Source organism: Procambarus clarkii, chromosome 27 (genome assembly GCF_040958095.1).
Source record: "Procambarus clarkii isolate CNS0578487 chromosome 27, FALCON_Pclarkii_2.0, whole genome shotgun sequence".
NCBI classification, from domain to species: domain Eukaryota; kingdom Metazoa; phylum Arthropoda; class Malacostraca; order Decapoda; family Cambaridae; genus Procambarus; species Procambarus clarkii.
Window position 1 is genome coordinate 14837554 of NC_091176.1, and position 18462 is coordinate 14856015.

General features: G+C 53.6%; 1 protein-coding gene across 1 annotated transcript; it reads left to right on the forward strand.

Moving 5' to 3' along the window:
- Positions 1–13510: 13510 nt before the first annotated feature.
- LOC123762789 (collagen alpha-4(IV) chain-like) lies at positions 13511–16754 on the forward strand. The gene is made up of 2 exons (XM_045749548.2): positions 13511–13591; positions 15006–16754. Exons 1-2 carry the CDS (start codon positions 13511–13513, stop codon positions 16752–16754), a joined length of 1830 nt encoding a protein of 609 aa, XP_045605504.2.
- The last annotated feature ends 1708 nt before the right edge of the window (positions 16755–18462 follow it).

Genomic DNA, 18462 nt, shown 5'->3' on the forward strand with positions numbered 1-18462 from the left:
CGAATGGGAGACGAAGAGCCTGGCAGCGCTGGCTTCCAGGGTGGCCATCAAGCTGCCAGACGTACGACCAATATCTTTACGACTCTTTTCTCCTCTGCCTTAAGAGGCCCCCTCTTTATTTGCCTCTTATCGCGAATTTTATACGCTTCTAGTATTACGTAAGTATATCTGCTGACGTGATCAGGCTGATCACGTCAGCCAAATGAAGCAGAAAATTAGATAAGATGGGAGGAGGAGTCAGGGCCGTCAATCACACGCTTTACTTACATATTCAAGACGGCAACTTCCCAAGGGACCAAAAATTGACTTGACGCCCGGCCGACGCGGACGTCTGCCTGGGCTGCCAGCAGGGTGGTGGTAGAGCCCCGAGGACGCCGCTGTACCTAACCCTCTTGGGCTGTGGTACCAACTGATGCCATTTGGATCCAATTTTTGTCCTTAAATTTGATGCCTTTCCTCGCTTAGAATTGCCATTCAACCTGGCTTACCACTTGGACTCGTCGTGAAGCCACGGCCTTACTTGTTGCAGGTGGGCGTGCAATATCTGATGGTCCGAGTGGTTGGGCACAGTACCTTCGCTCCGTCCACCTCCTCCAGTTCCTATCGTGACCTCGTATTTCTTTCAAGAGCTATCTAATAATACTGGCTTAATGCTGGGCATAAGTTTCTTATACCCTTTCGACCCTGGAACCCCTCTAAAGGCTGGTGGTGCTTCCTAGACAAAACTGCGGAGGGTGCTTCCCTGACGCTCGGGGCGAAGGGGTTGCTTCCGGGTGTGTAGGGGTCAGTTCCAGGTGTGTAGGGGCCAGTTCCTGGTGTGTAGGGGCCAGTTCCAGGTGTGTAGGGGCCAGTTCCTGGTGTGTAGGGGCCAGTTCCTGGTGTGTAGGGGGCAGTTCCTGGTGTGTAGGGGCCAGTTCCTGGTGTGTAGGGGCCAGTTCCTGGTGTGTAGGGGCCAGTTCCTGGTGTGTAGGGGCCAGTTCCTGGTGTGTAGGGGCCAGTTCCTGGTGTGTAGGGGCCAGTTCCTGGTGTGTAGGGGCCAGTTCCAGGTGTGTAGGGGCCAGTTCCATTTGTGTGTAGGGGCCAGTTCCATTTGTGTGTAGGGCCAGTTTCACAGGGGGCGATGGGGGGTGCCTCCTGGTCACAAGAGGGGGAGCCTCCTGGTCACAAGGGGGAACCACCCCCCTCGGACAATCAGAGAGCATTGTCTGACCATCAGAGGTCCACGGCTGTTCAATACCTTCCTAGCAAGCATTATAAAATATTATCATTTGAACTTTGCCGGAACAAAGGTGGATGTCTTCAAGAATCATTTAGATCAGTTCTTGCAAGAAGTGCCGGACCAACCGGGTTGTAGTGGGTATGTGGGCATGCGGGCTGCTCCAAGCAACAGCCTGTTGGACCAAGTCGAGCCTGGCCTCGGGCCGGGTTCGGGGAGCAGAAGAACTCACAAAACCCTCACCGGCCCTCCAGGGTCCAGACCCACCAGGTATGACCATGATATTTCCAGGACACCACCAAGACACTTCCTGGTGTGAAGGGCGAGTTCCAGGTGTATAGGGGCCAGTTCCAGGTGTGTAGAGGCCAGTTCCAGGTGTGTAGGGGCCAGTTCCAGGTGTGTAGGGGCCAGTTCCGGGTGTGTAGGGGCCAATTCCGGGTGTGTAGGGGCCAATTCCAGGTGTGTAGGGGCCAATTCCAGGTGTGTAGGGGCCAGTTCCGGGTGTGTAGGGGCCAATTCCGGGTGTGTAGGGGCCACTAACACCCAGGTACCTATTTACTGCTAGGTAACAGGGGCATTCAGGGTGAAAGAAACTTTGCCCATTTGTTTCTACCTCGTGCGGGAATCGAACCCGCGCCACAGAATCACGAGTCCTGCGCGCTATCCACCTGGCTACGAGGCCCCCTACAGGCCCCCCTACAGGCCCCCTACGAGGCCCTAGATGTGTAGGGGCCAATTCCAGGTGTGTAGGGGCCAATTCCGGGTGTGTAGGGGCCAGTTCCGGGTGTGTAGGGGCCAGTTCCGGGTGTGTAGGGGCCAATTCCAGGTGTGTAGGGGCCAATTCCGGGTGTGTAGGGGCCAGTTCCGGGTGTGTAGGGGCCAGTTCCGGGTGTGTAGGGGCCAGTTCCGGGTGTGTAGGGGCCAGTTCCAGGTGTGTAGGGGCCAGTTCCAGGTGTGTAGGGGCCAGTTCCAGGTGTGTAGGGGCCAGTTCCAGGTGTGTAGGGGCCAGCTCCAGGTGTGTAGGGGCCAGCTCCAGGTGTGTAGGGGCCAGCTCCAGGTGTGTAGGGGCCAGCTCCAGGTGTGTAGGGGCCAGCTCCAGGTGTGTAGGGGCCAGCTCCAGGTGTGTAGGGGCCAGTTCCAGGTGTGTAGGGGCCAGCTCCAGGTGTGTAGGGGCCAGTTGCTGGTGTGTAGAGGCCAGTTCCAGGTGTGTAGAGGCCAGTTCCAGGTGTGTAGAGGCCAGTTCCAGGTGTGTAGGATCAGTTCCAGGTATGTAGGGACCAGTTCCAGGTTTGTAGGGACCGGTTCCAGGTTTGTAGGGACCAGTTCCAGGTTTGTAGGGACCAGTTCCAGGTTTGTAGGGACCAGTTCCAGGTTTGTAGGGACCAGTTCCAGGTTTGTAGGGACCAGTTCCAGGTTTGTAGGGACCAGTTCCAGGTTTGTAGGGACCAGTTCCAGGTTTGTAGGGACCAGTTCCAGGTTTGTAGGGACCAGTTCCAGGTTTGTAGGGACCAGTTCCAGGTTTGTAGGGACCAGTTCCAGGTTTGTAGGGACCAGTTCCAGGTTTGTAGGGACCAGTTCCAGGTTTGTAGGGACCAGTTCCAGGTTTGTAGGGACCAGTTCCAGGTTTGTAGGGACCAGTTCCAGGTTTGTAGGGACCAGTTCCAGGTTTGTAGGGACCAGTTCCAGGTTTGTAGGGACCAGTTCCAGGTTTGTAGGGACCAGTTCCAGGTTTGTAGGGACCAGTTCCAGGTTTGTAGGGACCAGTTCCAGGTTTGTAGGGACCAGTTCCAGGTTTGTAGGGACCAGTTCCAGGTTTGTAGGGACCAGTTCCAGGTTTGTAGGGACCAGTTCCAGGTTTGTAGGGACCAGTTCCAGGTTTGTAGGGACCAGTTCCAGGTTTGTAGGGGCCAGTTCCAGGTTTGTAGGGGCCAGTTCCAGGTATGTAGGGCCAGTTCCAGGTGTGGAGGGCCATTTCCATTTGTGTAGGACGAGTTCCGGGTGTGTAGGACCAGTTCCAGGTGTGTAGAGCCAGTTCCTGGTGTGTAGGGACCAGTTCCAGGCATGCAGGACGAGTTCCAGGTGTGTAGTGTCAGGTCCGGGTGTGTAGGGCCAGTTGCAGGTGTAAAGGGACCAGTTCCAGGTATGCAGGACGAGTTCCAGGTGTATAGTGTCAGTTCCGGGTGTGTAAGGCCAGTTGCAGGTGTGTAGGACCAGTTCCAGGTATGCAAGGCGAGTTCCAGGTATGCAAGGCGAGTTCCAGGTATGCAGGACCAGTTCCAGGTGTGTAGGATCAGTTCCAGGTATGCAGGGCGAGTTCCAGGTGTGTAGGACCACTTCCAGGTATGCAGGACCAGTTCCAGGTGTGTAGGACCAGTTCCAGGTATGCAGGGCCAGTTCCAGGTGTGTAGGACCAGTTCCGACTCGCGTGCCTGATCGTCCGTACACATCTGGTGCGTCAATGATGCCTTACGAATGATGGCGCCTCGGGAAGATAATTCCATAGACCTATCGGTGACTGGCAGCGCTCTCCCGTGGGCTGGACGACAAGTCCCCGTCAATCCTCGACCTAATACCAGACCAGAAATTCCGTCCCAAGCATGATAGCTGCGTCTCTTGCGTCCCAAGCATGACAGTTGCGTCTCTTGCGTCCCAAGCATGATAGCTGCGTCTCTTGGAATGCTAATGGTACCTCTTGAGGGTTATCTTGAGATGATTTCGGGGCTTAGTGTCCCCGCGGCCCGGTCCTCGACCAGGGCCTCCACCCCCAGGAAGCAGCCCGTGACAGCCGATTAACTCCCAGGTACCTATTTACTGCTAGGTAACAGGAGCATCAGGGTGAAAGAAACTCTGCCCATTGTTTCTCGCCGACGGTCGGGATCGAACCCAGGATCACGCGCCCAGTGTTCTGTCCGCTCAGCCACCGGCTCCTCAAACAAAGGGTGTACTAAACCATTAAATTTTCTGATAAGTTTGGACTCGCTATATTACTATGAGTTGTCTATCTTTAAGTGTAAAATTTAAGTGAAAATTGTTAAGTTTAAAGAATATTTAAGTGGCAATAAAAGCAGAAACAAATGGGCAAAGTTTCTTTCACCCTGAATGCCCCTGTTACCTAGCAGTAAATAGGTACCTGGGAGTTAGTCAGCTGTCACGGGCTGCTTCCTGGGGGTGGAGGCCTGGTCGAGGACCGGGCCGCGGGGACACTAAAGCCCCGAAATCATCTCAAGATAACCTCAAGATAACCTCAAGATAACCTCAAGATGCAACTGGCAGTTGTCAGAGACATGGCAACAGTCATCGTTGCTAGGGGCCAGAGGGCCGCCGCCGCGGGAGGCCATGTAATATATATATAGTCAAAATCGTCCATTAAAATTGGGGTGGACGAAAACAGCCGAAACGAAATCACAATCACTTGATAAGACCCACTCTGAGCGCTCATTATCCACTCCTCTAGAACCGTAGATTCTGGCGGTACAATCGGAGGTTGTGCACTCAACACTCACTCACTCACTCACTCGCCTACTCACTCACTCACACAATTTGTGTGTCTTTGGTTTGGGTGGGAAAAGAAGTAGAGATGAACAAACTCACTTTAGAGTTTCAACTCTGGTCCCACCTTTCAACCTTCAATCAACTTATGAACAGTTCTTCACTACGACACTGAAACAATGGTTTGTTTTTCTCTGTAGCTCGTGTTGGTAGTTTCTATGCGTGTTCGCTTGTTCGTGTACCACAGGGTCTCAAATAATCTCCCCTATCTAATCCAGATTAGAATTTTCTACGTGGTAATCATGTCTCCTCCTCATTCTTATTAATCATCCAGTGACAGGCGGTTTAATTCTTTTAATCTTTCTGTGTAACATTTTCTTAGTTATACGACTTGTTTGGTGATACCCCTCTGTGCTTTTTCTTGCTTCGTCTTGTGTTTGGCAAGATAAGAACTTCACTCTGGCGCTGCATATTCCCAAATTGGTCTGATGTAAGTGCTAAATAAGGACCTGAATGCTTCCTAATTCAGATTTCTAAAGGTAGGTTGGCCAACCTAGCATACTCTACTGAAGATATCTATTTGATATGGGCTTTGGGAAACAGGTTCAATATAATATGTCTCTACCTTATTCTTGAAGGATTTCCTCTCACATTTGGGACTTGGAGTCTTGTCCCTTATTCCCAGCTCTCGTCTTCATTACATGACACTTACTTGAGTTAAAATCTAGTACCCACTTCTTGGTCCATTGTTTCAGTTTGTCCAAGTCAAAAAGTCCGTCTGATATGATGTTAGCATGCATACTGACACCCGGTATACATGCTGACGTCAACATACATACTAACCCTGATATACATGTCGAAACATAGTGACTGTACGGGACATTCGACACACAGAATGCAAGGGAATGCATTAGGCAGTGATGTGGTGGAGGCTGACTCCATACACAGTTTCAAATGTAGATATGATAAAGCCCAGTAGGCTCAGGAATCTGTACACCAGTTGATTGACAGTTGAGAGGCGGGACCAAAGAGCCAAAGCTCAACCCCCACAAGCACAAATAGGTGAGTACCCGCCCGCACACCGTTTACATGCACAATTGGCTAAACGACAGGAATTAATTTATTATACAGTTTTTGGTAAATAGAAAAGAACTTAATCCATGCAAGAAATCAAGCTTTGCTTTTTCTGTAAGCCAATGAATAAAACATTGCACGTTGCAAGGATGCAGATGTGTTAATTTGTATAGAATAATGTGGTCCTAAGTCGCTCACAGAAAACGGCATTGTGGCGAAGAAAATGAACACAGGTGCAGAAGCCGAACAGAACAGTGTTCAGGAATGAACAGTAAATACTGGTTTACTTCTGTAATGACTTGATTGCCAATTTTAAGGGGTTAAGCAGCTCTAGTTGGCGAGAGATGATCCAACTGCGTATTAGCTCACAACCCATTGATCCTGGGTTCGATTCCCCGGACAGGGTGAGACGTTACAGGGATCGTTTGTTTGCACTTGACGCGTCTGCTCATCTGGCAGAAAATACTTTTAGGCTGGCTCAGGAAATTCCACGTTCCTGTCTTCATTAATTTGACTCTCCATGTTTCCTCCAACCTTCCCTTTAATAACCTCTTTCGCTCTTCGCCTAATGACCCCATCGTACTTCCTTTCCACTTCAATTCATCTTCATCCCAAACGATTTTTCTTTCCAGGTCTCTCTCCAAAACGCTTTTCAATTCTCCTCGCCCTTGACCGTCCCAAATAACAAAACGTCCCCAAAACTCTTGCACTACGTCCTCTTCAGCGCTTCACCTCAAACTTGTCATTTATTTCCCCCATAAAATACCCGTGCACAATGTCTAAATGTCCCTTCATCCTGCTCCCCCAACTACCCGGAGCCTTTCGGTGGGATTATAGGCTCAAAATGCTAGCCCAAGGGAACCAAAACTTGTAAGTCATCAAGAAAGCTGATCACGTCCAACTTGGAAATATGCCAAGAGGAAACGACGGGGGAAAAAAAGAAAATTGTTCAAACAACTCACTCGGGTTTTGAAGACAACATAATTGTTAGAGACACAATCGCATTTGCGACAGCCTAACCAGAAGCAACAACAGATTGTCCTGTGCTGTTCAACTGGACAAGTCAATTAATTAGACATTCTCCAATGTTGGCAGGTCGGTGCAAAAACCCTAAGGATCTGATCAGGAAGGCTTGGGGTCCTGGCCACCAAGACGGCTTGGGGTCCTGGCCACCAAGACGGCTTGGGGTCCTGGCCACCAAGACGGCTTGGGGTCCTGGCCACCAAGACGGCTTGGGGTCCTGGCCACCAAGACGGCTTGGGGTCCTGGCCACCAAGACGGCTTGGGGTCCTGGCCACCAAGACGGCTTGGGGTCCTGGCCACCAAGACGGCTTGGGGTCCTGGCCACCAAGACGGCTTGGGGTCCTGGCCACCAAGACGGCTTGGGGTCCTGGCCACCAAGACGGCTTGGGGTCCTGGCCACCAAGACGGCTTGGGGTCCTGGCCACCAAGACGGCTTGGGGTCCTGGCCACCAAGACGGCTTGGGGTCCTGGCCACCAAGACGGCTTGGGGTCCTGGCCACCAAGACGGCTTGGGGTCCTGGCCACCAAGACGGCTTCGGGTCCTGGCCACCAAGACGGCTTGGGGTCCTGGCCACCAAGACGGCTTGGGGTCCTGGCCACCAAGACGGCTTGGGGTCCTGGCCACCAAGACGGCTTGGGGTCCTGGCCACCAAGACGGCTTGGGGTCCTGGCCACCTAGACGGCTTGGCGTCCTGGCCACCAAGACGGCTTGGCGTCCTGGCCACCAAGACGGCTTGGCGTCCTGGCCACCAAGACGGCTTGGCGTCCTGGCCACCAAGACGGCTTGGCGTCCTGGCCACCAAGACGGCTTGGCGTCCTGGCCACCAAGACGGCTTGGCGTCCTGGCCACCAAGACGGCTTGGCGTCCTGGCCACCAAGACGGCTTGGCGTCCTGGCCACCAAGACGGCTTGGCGTCCTGGCCACCAAGACGGCTTGGCGTCCTGGCCACCAAGACGGCTTGGCGTCCTGGCCACCAAGACGGCTTGGCGTCCTGGACACCAAGAAGGACTCGACAATGGTCCAGGACGGACCGAAGCATCGTCAGTCATTAATTTTCTGATTTGTGGGTTGGCTGTCTTATCGTCAGCCAAGTTATTGTGACTCATCATCTACAAGGCTTGGCTTACCGGTCAGGCGGAGTGCTTGGCACTCTGGCCACCAAAACAAACACGAGCCCAGAGAGTGTGTGTTCGGCCATCTGTCACAAACCGGTCGAGACAGAACAAGTAAATTTTTTTCATTACCAAGACATCCGTGAAACAGCAACGACTGTACGCCATGGAGACTTATAATGAATTTACTAATGATATACTCAATCCGAACAACTAAGGAATATTTAACGAGGAAGACTCGACCCCTGGTGTGCTTTATTGCTGGCTTAGTGCCAGTTGTACCAAGACCTCTTTACTAAGCCACTCAGGAACCTAAGAGGATGGTAACGTTTAGGTAACGCCTCACCATGGGATATATAACACAACGACACGGGTCTAAGAGCGTGTGACGATCAAGGGCAGCTTTGTGTGAGTGAACCGGGAAGTCATTAGCTAACTGCTCTCGCTAGGAACCTTTGTACACGTTAATGATGACTTAATCATTTGTGTCCAGGCCTGTTTCACCGTCACGCACTTGTTTACAGGTGCGTATACGACCACCCGTCACCTCGTCCACAACTCCCCCCCCCCGTCACCTGGTCCACAAACACCACCCGTCACCTGGCCACAACTCCCCCCCCCCGTCACCTGGCCACAACTCCCCCCCCCCGTCACCTGGCCACAACTCCCCCCCCCCGTCACTTGGTCCACAAACACCACCCGTCACCTGGTCAACAAACACCCCCCCCCCCGTCACCTGGTCCACAACCCCCGCCCCGTCACCTGGTCCACAACCCCCCCCCCGTCACCTGGTCCACAACCCCCCCCCGTCACCTGGTCCACAACCCCCCCCCGTCACCTGGTCCACAAACACCCCCCCCGTCACCTTGTCCACAAACACCCCCCCCCCGTCGCCTGGTCCACAAACACCCCCCCGTCACCTGGTCCACAAACACCCCCCCCCGTCACCTGGTCCACAAACACCCCCCCCGTCACCTGGTCCACAACCCCCCCCCGTCACCTGGTCCACAACCCCCCCCCCGTCACCTGGTCCACAAACACCCACCCCGTCACCTGGTCCACAAACACCCACCCCGTCACCTGGTCCACAACCCCCCCCCTGTCACCTGGTCCACAACCCCCCCCGTCACCTGGTCTACAAACACCCCCCCCCGTCACCTGGTCCACAACCCCCCCCCCGTCACCTGGTCCACAAACACACCCCCCCGTCACCTGGTCCACAACCCCCCCCGTCACCTGGTCCACAACCCCCCCCGTCACCTGGTCCACAACCCCCCCCCCGTCACCTGGTCCACAACCCCCCCCGTCACCTGGTCCACAACCCCCCCCGTCACCTGGTCCACAACCCCCCCGTCACATGGTCCACAACTCCCCACGTCACCTGGTCCACAACCCCCCCCCCCCGGTCACCTGGTCCACAACCCCCCCCCGTCACCTGGTCCACAACCCCCCCCCTTCACCTGGTCCACAACCCCCCCCCACCGGTCACCTGGTCCACAACCCCCCCCCCCGTGCCCTGGTCCACAACCCCCCCTTCACCTGGTCCACAACCCCCCCCAGTAACCTGGTCCACAACCCCCCCCCCAGTCACCTGGTCCACAACCCCCGCCCTTCACCTGGTCCACAACCCCCCCCCCGTCACCTGGTCCACAACCCCCCCCCCAGTCACCTGGTCCACAACCCCCCCCTTCACCTGGTCCACAACCCCCTTCCCCCGTCACCTGGTCCACAACCCCCCCCCTTCACCTGGTCCACAACCCCCCCCACCGGTCACCTGGTCCACAACCCCCCCCCCCCCGTCACCTGGTCCACAACCCCCCTCTTCACCTGGTCCACAACCCCCCCGTCACCTGGTCCACAACCCCCCCCCGTCACCTGGTCCACAACCCCCCCTTCACCTGTTCCACAACCCCCGCCCTTCACCTGGTCCACAACCCCCCCTCCGTCACCTGGTCCACAAACCCCCCCCCCCGTCACCTGGTCCACAACCCCCGCCCTTCACCTGGTCCACAACCCCCCCCCCCCCCCGTCACCTGGTCCACAACCCCCCCCCGTCACCTGGTCCACAACCCCCCCAGTCACCTGGTCCACAACCCCCCCCCCCTTCACCTGGTCCACAACCCCCTTCCCCCGTCTCCTGGTCCACAAACACCACCCCTCCGTCACCTGGTCCACAAACACCCCCCCCCCCGTCACCTGGCCACAACCCCCCCGTCACCTGGCCACAAACACCCTCCCCCGTCACCTGGTCCACAACCCCCTTCCCCCGTCACCTGGTCCACAAACACCACCCCTCCGTCACCTGGTCCACAAACACCCCTCCGTCACCTGGTCCACAACCCCCCCCCCCCCGTCACCTGGCCACAACCCCCCCCGTCACCTGGCCACAAACACCCCCCCCGTCACCTGGCCACAACCCCCCCCCCGTCACCTGGCCACAAACACCCCCCCGTCACCTGGCCACAAACACCCCCCCCGTCACCTGGCCACAAACACCCCCCCGTCACCTGGCCACAAACACCCCCCCCGTCACCTGGCCACAAACACCCCCCCGTCACCTGGCCACAAACACCCCCCCCGTCACCTGGTCCACAACCCCCCCCCCCCGTCACCTAGCCACAAACACCACTGAAGGAGACGCATCATTAGCCAACACCACGTATACCTACCTGCCGCAACGCTAATTACCTTAAGCGTTACAGCGTACGACCACGCAACACACACGCACGCACCCCGTGGCACGGGAGGCGACCCACCGGCACGGGAGGCGACCCACCGGCACGGGAGGCGACCCACCGGCACGGGAGGCGACCCACCGGCACGGGAGGCGACCCACCGGCACGGGAGGCGACACACCGGCACGGGAGGCGACCCACCGGCACGGGAGGCGACCCACCGGCACGGGAGGCGACCCACCGGCACGGGAGGCGACCCACCGGCACGGGAGGCGACCCACCGGCACGGGAGGCGACCCACCGGCACGGGAGGCGACCCACCGGCACGGGAGGCGACCCACCGGCACGGGAGGCGACCCACCGGCACGGGAGGCGACCCACCGGCACGGGAGGCGACCCACCGGCACGACAGGTCGGGCGGGGGAGACAATATATTTCCCGTGAACGCCGGATAAGTAAGAGTGATGGCCTCATCACTATTCACAAAGCAATGACAGGTAGCAAATTCCACCACAGACTCCTGTGGAAAGGAATTCCAAGAAATACGCACAATGACGCACGCGGGTTAACGCGTGTACAATCAATGACGCAAAATAATTGCAACGCGTACGCAAAAGCACTCTAGCAACATTATGAACCTGGAGACTTGATTCAGTGACGTTTCCAGACGAACGAGTTCGCCACAGACTTCGAAGGTCCTTGAAAAATATCATCGCCACAGTGGTCTACGTCCTGGGTTTACAACCGAGGGACCCGGGTTCAATCCCAGGGCAAGACAGAAACGGTTGAAGCACGTTTCCTTTCACCCGATGTTCATCTTGTAGTCAAATAGGTACCCAGGAGGTGGGCAGCAACTGTTGTGTGGGGGTTGCCTCCTGGGGAGGGTCAGCAGCCGGCCTAGGGGCACTGGAGCTTGGTAAGCCTATGTATGCAGGCATCCTGTCCCCGACAACAGGAATTATACCAGATAAAACACATGATAACGTGCCAAGTTAGTATTTGTGTACTCCAACTCTACTATGGTTAATGAGAACTCCATGGATCTTTAAATTACCGTCATTAATTAGGTATATGCCTTAGCAAAGTAGAATGTCCATTAAATTGCTTATCTAATTATCTCCATTCATCTGCTTAACAAACATCAGTTTCAAGTTTTGAATAAATACACATTTACTACTCCTCTATAATCATCCCCATTAACAACAGCAACAACAAAACCATTAGCAAAACCTAGTTGCCCATTTTTCGCTGACTATTATCCAATTACTTGTAAACAAATGCCCAGTTATACTCACCCATTGTACTTCAATATTGGCCGAGTTGGTCATGTATTCCCCCTCATTCTTCACAACTGTCCCCATACATTCCCCTCATTCTTCACAACTGTCCCCATACATTCCCCTCATTCTTCACAACTGTCCCCATACATTCCCCTCATTCTTCACAACTGTCCCCATACATTCCCCTCATTCTTCACAACTGTCCCCATACATTCCCCTCATTCTTCACAACTGTCCCCATACATTCCCCTCATTCTTCACAACTGTCCCCATACATTCCCCTCATTCTTCACAACTGTCCCCATACATTCCCCTCATTCTTCACAACTGTCCCCATACATTCCCCTCATTCTTCACAACTGTTCCCTATACATTCCTCTCATTCTTCACAACTGTCCCCATACATTCCCCTCATTCTTCACAACTGTTCCCTATACATTCCTCTCATTCTTCACAACTGTCCCCATACATTCCCCTCATTCTTCACAACTGTCCCCATACATTCCCCTCATTCTTCACAACTGTCCCCATACATTCCCCTCATTCTTCACAACTGTCCCCATACATTCCCCTCATTCTTCACAACTGTCCCCATACATTCCCCTCATTCTTCACAACTGTCCTCATACATTCCCCTCATTCTTCACAACTGTCCCCATACATTCCCCTCATTCTTCACAACTGTTCCCTATACATTCCTCTCATTCTTCACAACTGTCCCCCATACATTCCCCTCATTCTTCACAACTATACTCATACATTCCTGTGAGAGGGTGGAGGACAGACGCTCGGGGCTAGCCTCGCAACTTTGCAATATGACTGGATGCGGGTAGGGGACATTCGTAGGCTGGTCGGGGGTAAAGGGGGTCGGCCCCCTCTATGATTCGGCCGGCTGTACCCGGGCTCTGAACACTTAAACAGCACACACACACACACACACACACACACACACACACACACACACACACACACACACACACACACACACACACATAGGGGGCCTCGTAGCCTGGTGGAGGGGCCTCGTAGCCTGGTGGATAGCGCGCAGGACTCGTAATTCTGTGGCGCGGGTTCGATTCCCGCACGAGGCAGAAACAAATGGGCAAAGTTTCTTTCACCCTAAGTGCCCCTGTTACCTAGCAGTAAATAGGTACCTGGGAGTTAGTCAGCTGTCACGGGCTGCTTCCTGGTGTGTGTGTGTGTGTGTGTGTGTGTGGTGTGGAAAAAAAAAAAAGTAGTTAGTAAACAGTTGATTGACAGTTGAGAGGCGGGCCGAAAGAGCAAAGCTCAACCCCCGCAAAAACACAACTAGTAAACACAACTAGTAAACACAACTAGTAAACACAACTAGTAAACACAACTAGTAAACACAACTAGTAAACACAACTAGTAAACACAACTAGTAAACACAACTAGTAAACACAACTAGTAAACACACACACACACACCCTTTTGCGATCAAGCCGGTACCGACAATCTCTCGTGTAGAACGGACGCGTTCTCCGTCTTGGCAGAATTTAATGTCAAATGATTGATTTATTTTTGTCAAGAGTGGCTCCTGTGTTTGTATTCTCCTCTTGACGAACAGTATTATATCTTGTACTCTCTTGTTCGGTACTCTTTTCCTCTTTTTATTCGGCATGTTTGGAGAACATAGCTGGAGAGGGTTCTGGGAGTTCTTCTACTCCCTTCTACCTTCCCCGAGGAAGAAGGGAGTAGAAGTAAGTAAATAGAAGGGAGTAATTAATTGTGTATTAATCCTTCCTCGTTTGTTAAGGTAATTCACTTTATTCGTTGTGTTAATCCCCCCTTGGTCTGCACGCTAATCCTCCCTTGTTCTGAACGCTAATCTCCCTTGTTCTGAACGCTAATCCCCCTTGTCTTGAACGTTAATCCCCCTTGTTCTGAACGCTAATCCCCCTTATTCGGTATGCTTGTGCTGTAATCCTCTCCCACTTATTGTGGTGGGGAGTTGATCTATTCTCAGGCCCCTACGTGGTGGGATACTGACGGAGTACAAAGCACACATTCCTGGTACTCCACCAGACAAGCGCGGTCCGCCACAAGTGGAAAATGCCAATATAAAACACCAGATATAATTCTAAAGTTACCCCCCCCCTCCTTAAGCGATGCAATCCAGTCATTTGGATCTGATTATATAGAACGACGGTCTCGCTTCTTGCAGGTCAACGTTCAATCCCCGACCGTCCAAGTGGTTGGGCACCATTCCTCTCCTAAGTCCTATCCCAGTCTTGGTCTTTATACCCAAGGAAAAATGACAAGGAAAAACTAGGAAAGGTCCAAAAATATGCAACGAGGTTCATTTGTAAGTCAAAGGGATTGAGTTCTGAGGAAAGATTGAGAGAAATGGACGTTACCACACTGGGGTGGGGAGGGGGAAGGAGAGGTTGGTGGGACATGATAACAACATACAAGATTGTAGGGGAAATTGACAAAGAAGAGAAAGTAGCCTTGTTTAAAATTTGGAACAGCAGATTGAGAGGTTACAGAAACTAAAAACAAAAATGAGTCATAGAGAACTTTTTCAGTCTTGGAACTACCAATTAGTGGAATAGGTTAGACGGTAGAAGTCGTTGAAGATAATTCGATTCAAAGTTTTAAATCTAAATATGATAATGCAATGACTCTTTGCTCTGTTGTTGTTGTTGTTAAAGATTCGCTACCTGGAACAAAAAGTTCCAAGTAGCACGGGCTATGGTGAGCCCGTAATGCCTTTGATATGACTAAATTCTCTCACTTTGCTCTCGTTTTTAAGTTAAGAACGATAACAAGGCAGGGCCAGGAGCCTAGCTCGAACCTGCAAGTACATCTAGCCGAGTACATCTAGATGGGTACCACTAGATGAGTACACACACACACAGGCTCACTTACTTCCATGAATAAACATGTGTAAGCATTCAAGATCCTTACCCGCTGTAAAACTTCTTATCCCTAACGGGTGAAGATTCTATTCCAGACGCAAGATAGAATCCACTCTACTGCCCCTTCCACCCCCTGCATGAGTCCCCTTCCACGCCCTGCATACTCAGGTCCATCGGATCTACACACAAACCCAACAAATGAAGTCAGTTGTAGAGAATACATGTATACCCGGACGCCAGAGAAAGCGCACAGCTTGGAGAGGCAGCAGCTGGCGTAACCAAGAAGCCGGGAGAGGCAGCAGCTGGCGTAACCAAGAAGCCGGGAGAGGCAGCAGCTGGCGTAACCAAGAGGCCGGGAGAGGCAGCAGCTGGCGTAACCAAGAGGCCGGGAGAGGCAGCAGCTGGCGTAACCAAGAAGCCGGGAGAGGCAGCAGCTGGCGTAACCAAGAGGCCGGGAGAGGCAGCAGCTGGCGTAACCAAGAAGCCGGGAGAGGCAGCAGCTGGCGTAACCAAGAGGCCGGGAGAGGCAGCAGCTGGCGTAACCAAGAGGCCGGGAGAGGCAGCAGCTGGCGTAACCAAGAAGCCGGGAGAGGCAGCAGCTGGCGTAACCAAGAGGCCGGGAGAGGCAGCAGCTGGCGTAACCAAGAAGCCGGGAGAGGCAGCAGCTGGCGTAACCAAGAAGCCGGGAGAGGCAGCAGCTGGCGTAACCAAGAAGCCGGGAGAGGCAGCAGCTGGCGTAACCAAGAAGCCGGGAGAGGCAGCAGCTGGCGTAACCAAGAAGCCGGGAGAGGCAGCAGCTGGCGTAACCAAGAAGCCGGGAGAGGCAGCAGCTGGCGTAACCAAGAGGCCGGGAGAGGCAGCAGCTGGCGTAACCAAGAGGCCGGGAGAGGCAGCAGCTGGCGTAACCAAGAAGCCGGGAGAGGCAGCAGCTGGCGTAACCAAGAAGCCGGGAGAGGCAGCAGCTGGCGTAACCAAGAAGCCGGGAGAGGCAGCAGCTGGCGTAACCAAGAGGCCGGGAGAGGCAGCAGCTGGCGTAACCAAGAAGCCGGGAGAGGCAGCAGCTGGCGTAACCAAGAAGCCGGGAGAGGCAGCAGCTGGCGTAACCAAGAAGCCGGGAGAGGCAGCAGCTGGCGTAACCAAGAAGCCGGGAGAGGCAGCAGCTGGCGTAACCAAGAAGCCGGGAGAGGCAGCAGCTGGCGTAACCAAGAGGCCGGGAGAGGCAGCAGCTGGCGTAACCAAGAGGCCGGGAGAGGCAGCAGCTGGCGTAACCAAGAGGCCGGGAGAGGCAGCAGCTGGCGTAACCAAGAGGCCGGGAGAGGCAGCAGCTGGCGTAACCAAGAAGCCGGGAGAGGCAGCAGCTGGCGTAACCAAGAAGCCGGGAGAGGCAGCAGCTGGCGTAACCAAGAAGCCGGGAGAGGCAGCAGCTGGCGTAACCAAGAAGCCGGGAGAGGCAGCAGCTGGCGTAACCAAGAAGCCGGGAGAGGCAGCAGCTGGCGTAACCAAGAAGCCGGGAGAGGCAGCAGCTGGCGTAACCAAGAAGCCGGGAGAGGCAGCAGCTGGTGTAACCAAGAAGCCGGGAGAGGCAGCAGCTGGCGTAACCAAGAAGCCGGGAGAGGCAGCAGCTGGTGTAACCAAGAAGCCGGGAGAGGCAGCAGCTGGCGTAACCAAGAAGCCGGGAGAGGCAGCAGCTGGTGTAACCAAGAAGCCGGGAGAGGCAGCAGCTGGCGTAACCAAGAAGCCGGGAGAGGCAGCAGCTGGTGTAACCAAGAAGCCGGGAGAGGCAGCAGCTGGTGTAACCAAGAAGCCGGGAGAGGCAGCAGCTGGTGTAACCAAGAAGCCGGGAGAGGCAGCAGCTGGCGTAACCAAGAAGCCGGGAGAGGCAGCAGCTGGCGTAACCAAGAAGCCGGGAGAGGCAGCAGCTGGCGTAACCAAAAAGCCGGGAGAGGCAGACCACATAACCAGGACATTTGCGGCAGCAACCACCCGTGCTCCGACGTCGTAGATCGCGATTTATTGATATGTTATTGGTGGTCTGGGAGGCCATGCTGAGGAAGCCCACCTCGGGGGTCACCTCTACTTGCGCATTCTAATACGCAAGCGGCTCGGAACTTAGGGAAAAGGCTTTGTCATTAGCGGAGGGTAAGTGTCGGGAGATTATACACCCCACGGAAAGGTAGGTAGCGAAACAGTGATGGACAAATGGGTAGTTGTGGGGGTGATTGTGGTAGAGCTGGACGCTGGTGGTGTGGGACTGGTGGTGGTGGTGGTGGCGCTGCTGCTGCTTCAGACTGGTGTGTGTATATGGTGATGGAAACAGCTCTCATTTGAAAAGCAGAAATCTCCGCTTCACCACTACACTTCCCCGAGGCTCATGACCCGTGGCTCACGTTCCATCTTCTCAAAAGTCAAGGACGGAGGGGCGAATATCCTTAATTCATTTGCGCTCCAAGATAATCTCCATGGTGTTCCATCCTTACTTCGACCCGGTCCAGTTCTGGCCAAAGTTCTGGGCGCCTGGTCCGCTGGTCTTGTGCCGTCCGCTGATCCAACTGCCTCTGGCAACGCCACCTGGCAGTCCTTTGCGTCATCATTGGCCCGGGCGTTATATCAAATTATATATTTTTTGTTTAACTAGTGCCTTAAACGCCATCGTTCTCGGCTATAACCTATTATTTATCTCTGTCATTCTTCGTCTGTTCAACGGTCTCGCCAACACTGTTCATATATGCACACTACTCGTTACACACTATCTACCCTCGTTCTACTTTAAGGTTATTTGCAATACATAACGGAATTACTTCAAAATGCGCTACATGATATCAAATTAGTTTTCTAATCAAATACAGTTTTATAATTGAATAGTAATTTGTTGTCCGCACCATTTCCCAAATGGGTTGAATTTTCTGCTCTGAAAATTTTCTGTTATCAAGGGGGGGTGAGAACCCCCCCCCTTTATAGCTGGACCAGATGATTGACAGCTGTCACTGACGTTACTTCGTATTGTCTCATCAAATGCACACAGTCTCGTTGAAATTATTTCAAAATAGTTTCATAATTCAGTAATCAAAATATTTGTAATGTCCTGAGATATGATATTTCTATTAATTAAAGCACCACATGTGCTTTAATTACTGGACCACAATACAGAGCCTTCAAGGGTAGAGTCGATCAAGGCTGAGGTTAGCAGTCTAGCCGCAGTACACACGCGTGTCCAGTGGTTCACTAATGTTTGGCAAACATTGGTTTAATTCGTGATGGTATGTGTGCCGAATCTTTGGATATGGTCTCTCTCTCTCTCTCTCTCTCTCTCTCTCTCTCTCTCTGTCTGCCCAACCACTTGGGCTGGAAGGTAGAGCGACGGTCTCGCTTCATGCAGGTCGGCGTTCAATCCCCGACCGTCCAAGTGGTTGGGCACCATTCCTTCCCCCCCGTCCCATCCCAAATCCTGTCCCCTTCCCAGTGCTATATAGTCGTAATGGTTTGGCGCTTTTCTCTGATAGTTCAATTCCTCTCTCTCTCTTTCTCTCTATCCAGTTTAAAATGGACCAAAAGTCTATAAGGGACCTCTTAATACATGCTTTTGTCGCAGGGACGGTCAATATTGCCTTTTAATAAATGATGCCATTCGACAAGATCACATACACCCGCCTCAATAAACTGATTGGAAGTAGCAACAATGTATCACTATACTCACTGTATAATACAAGATG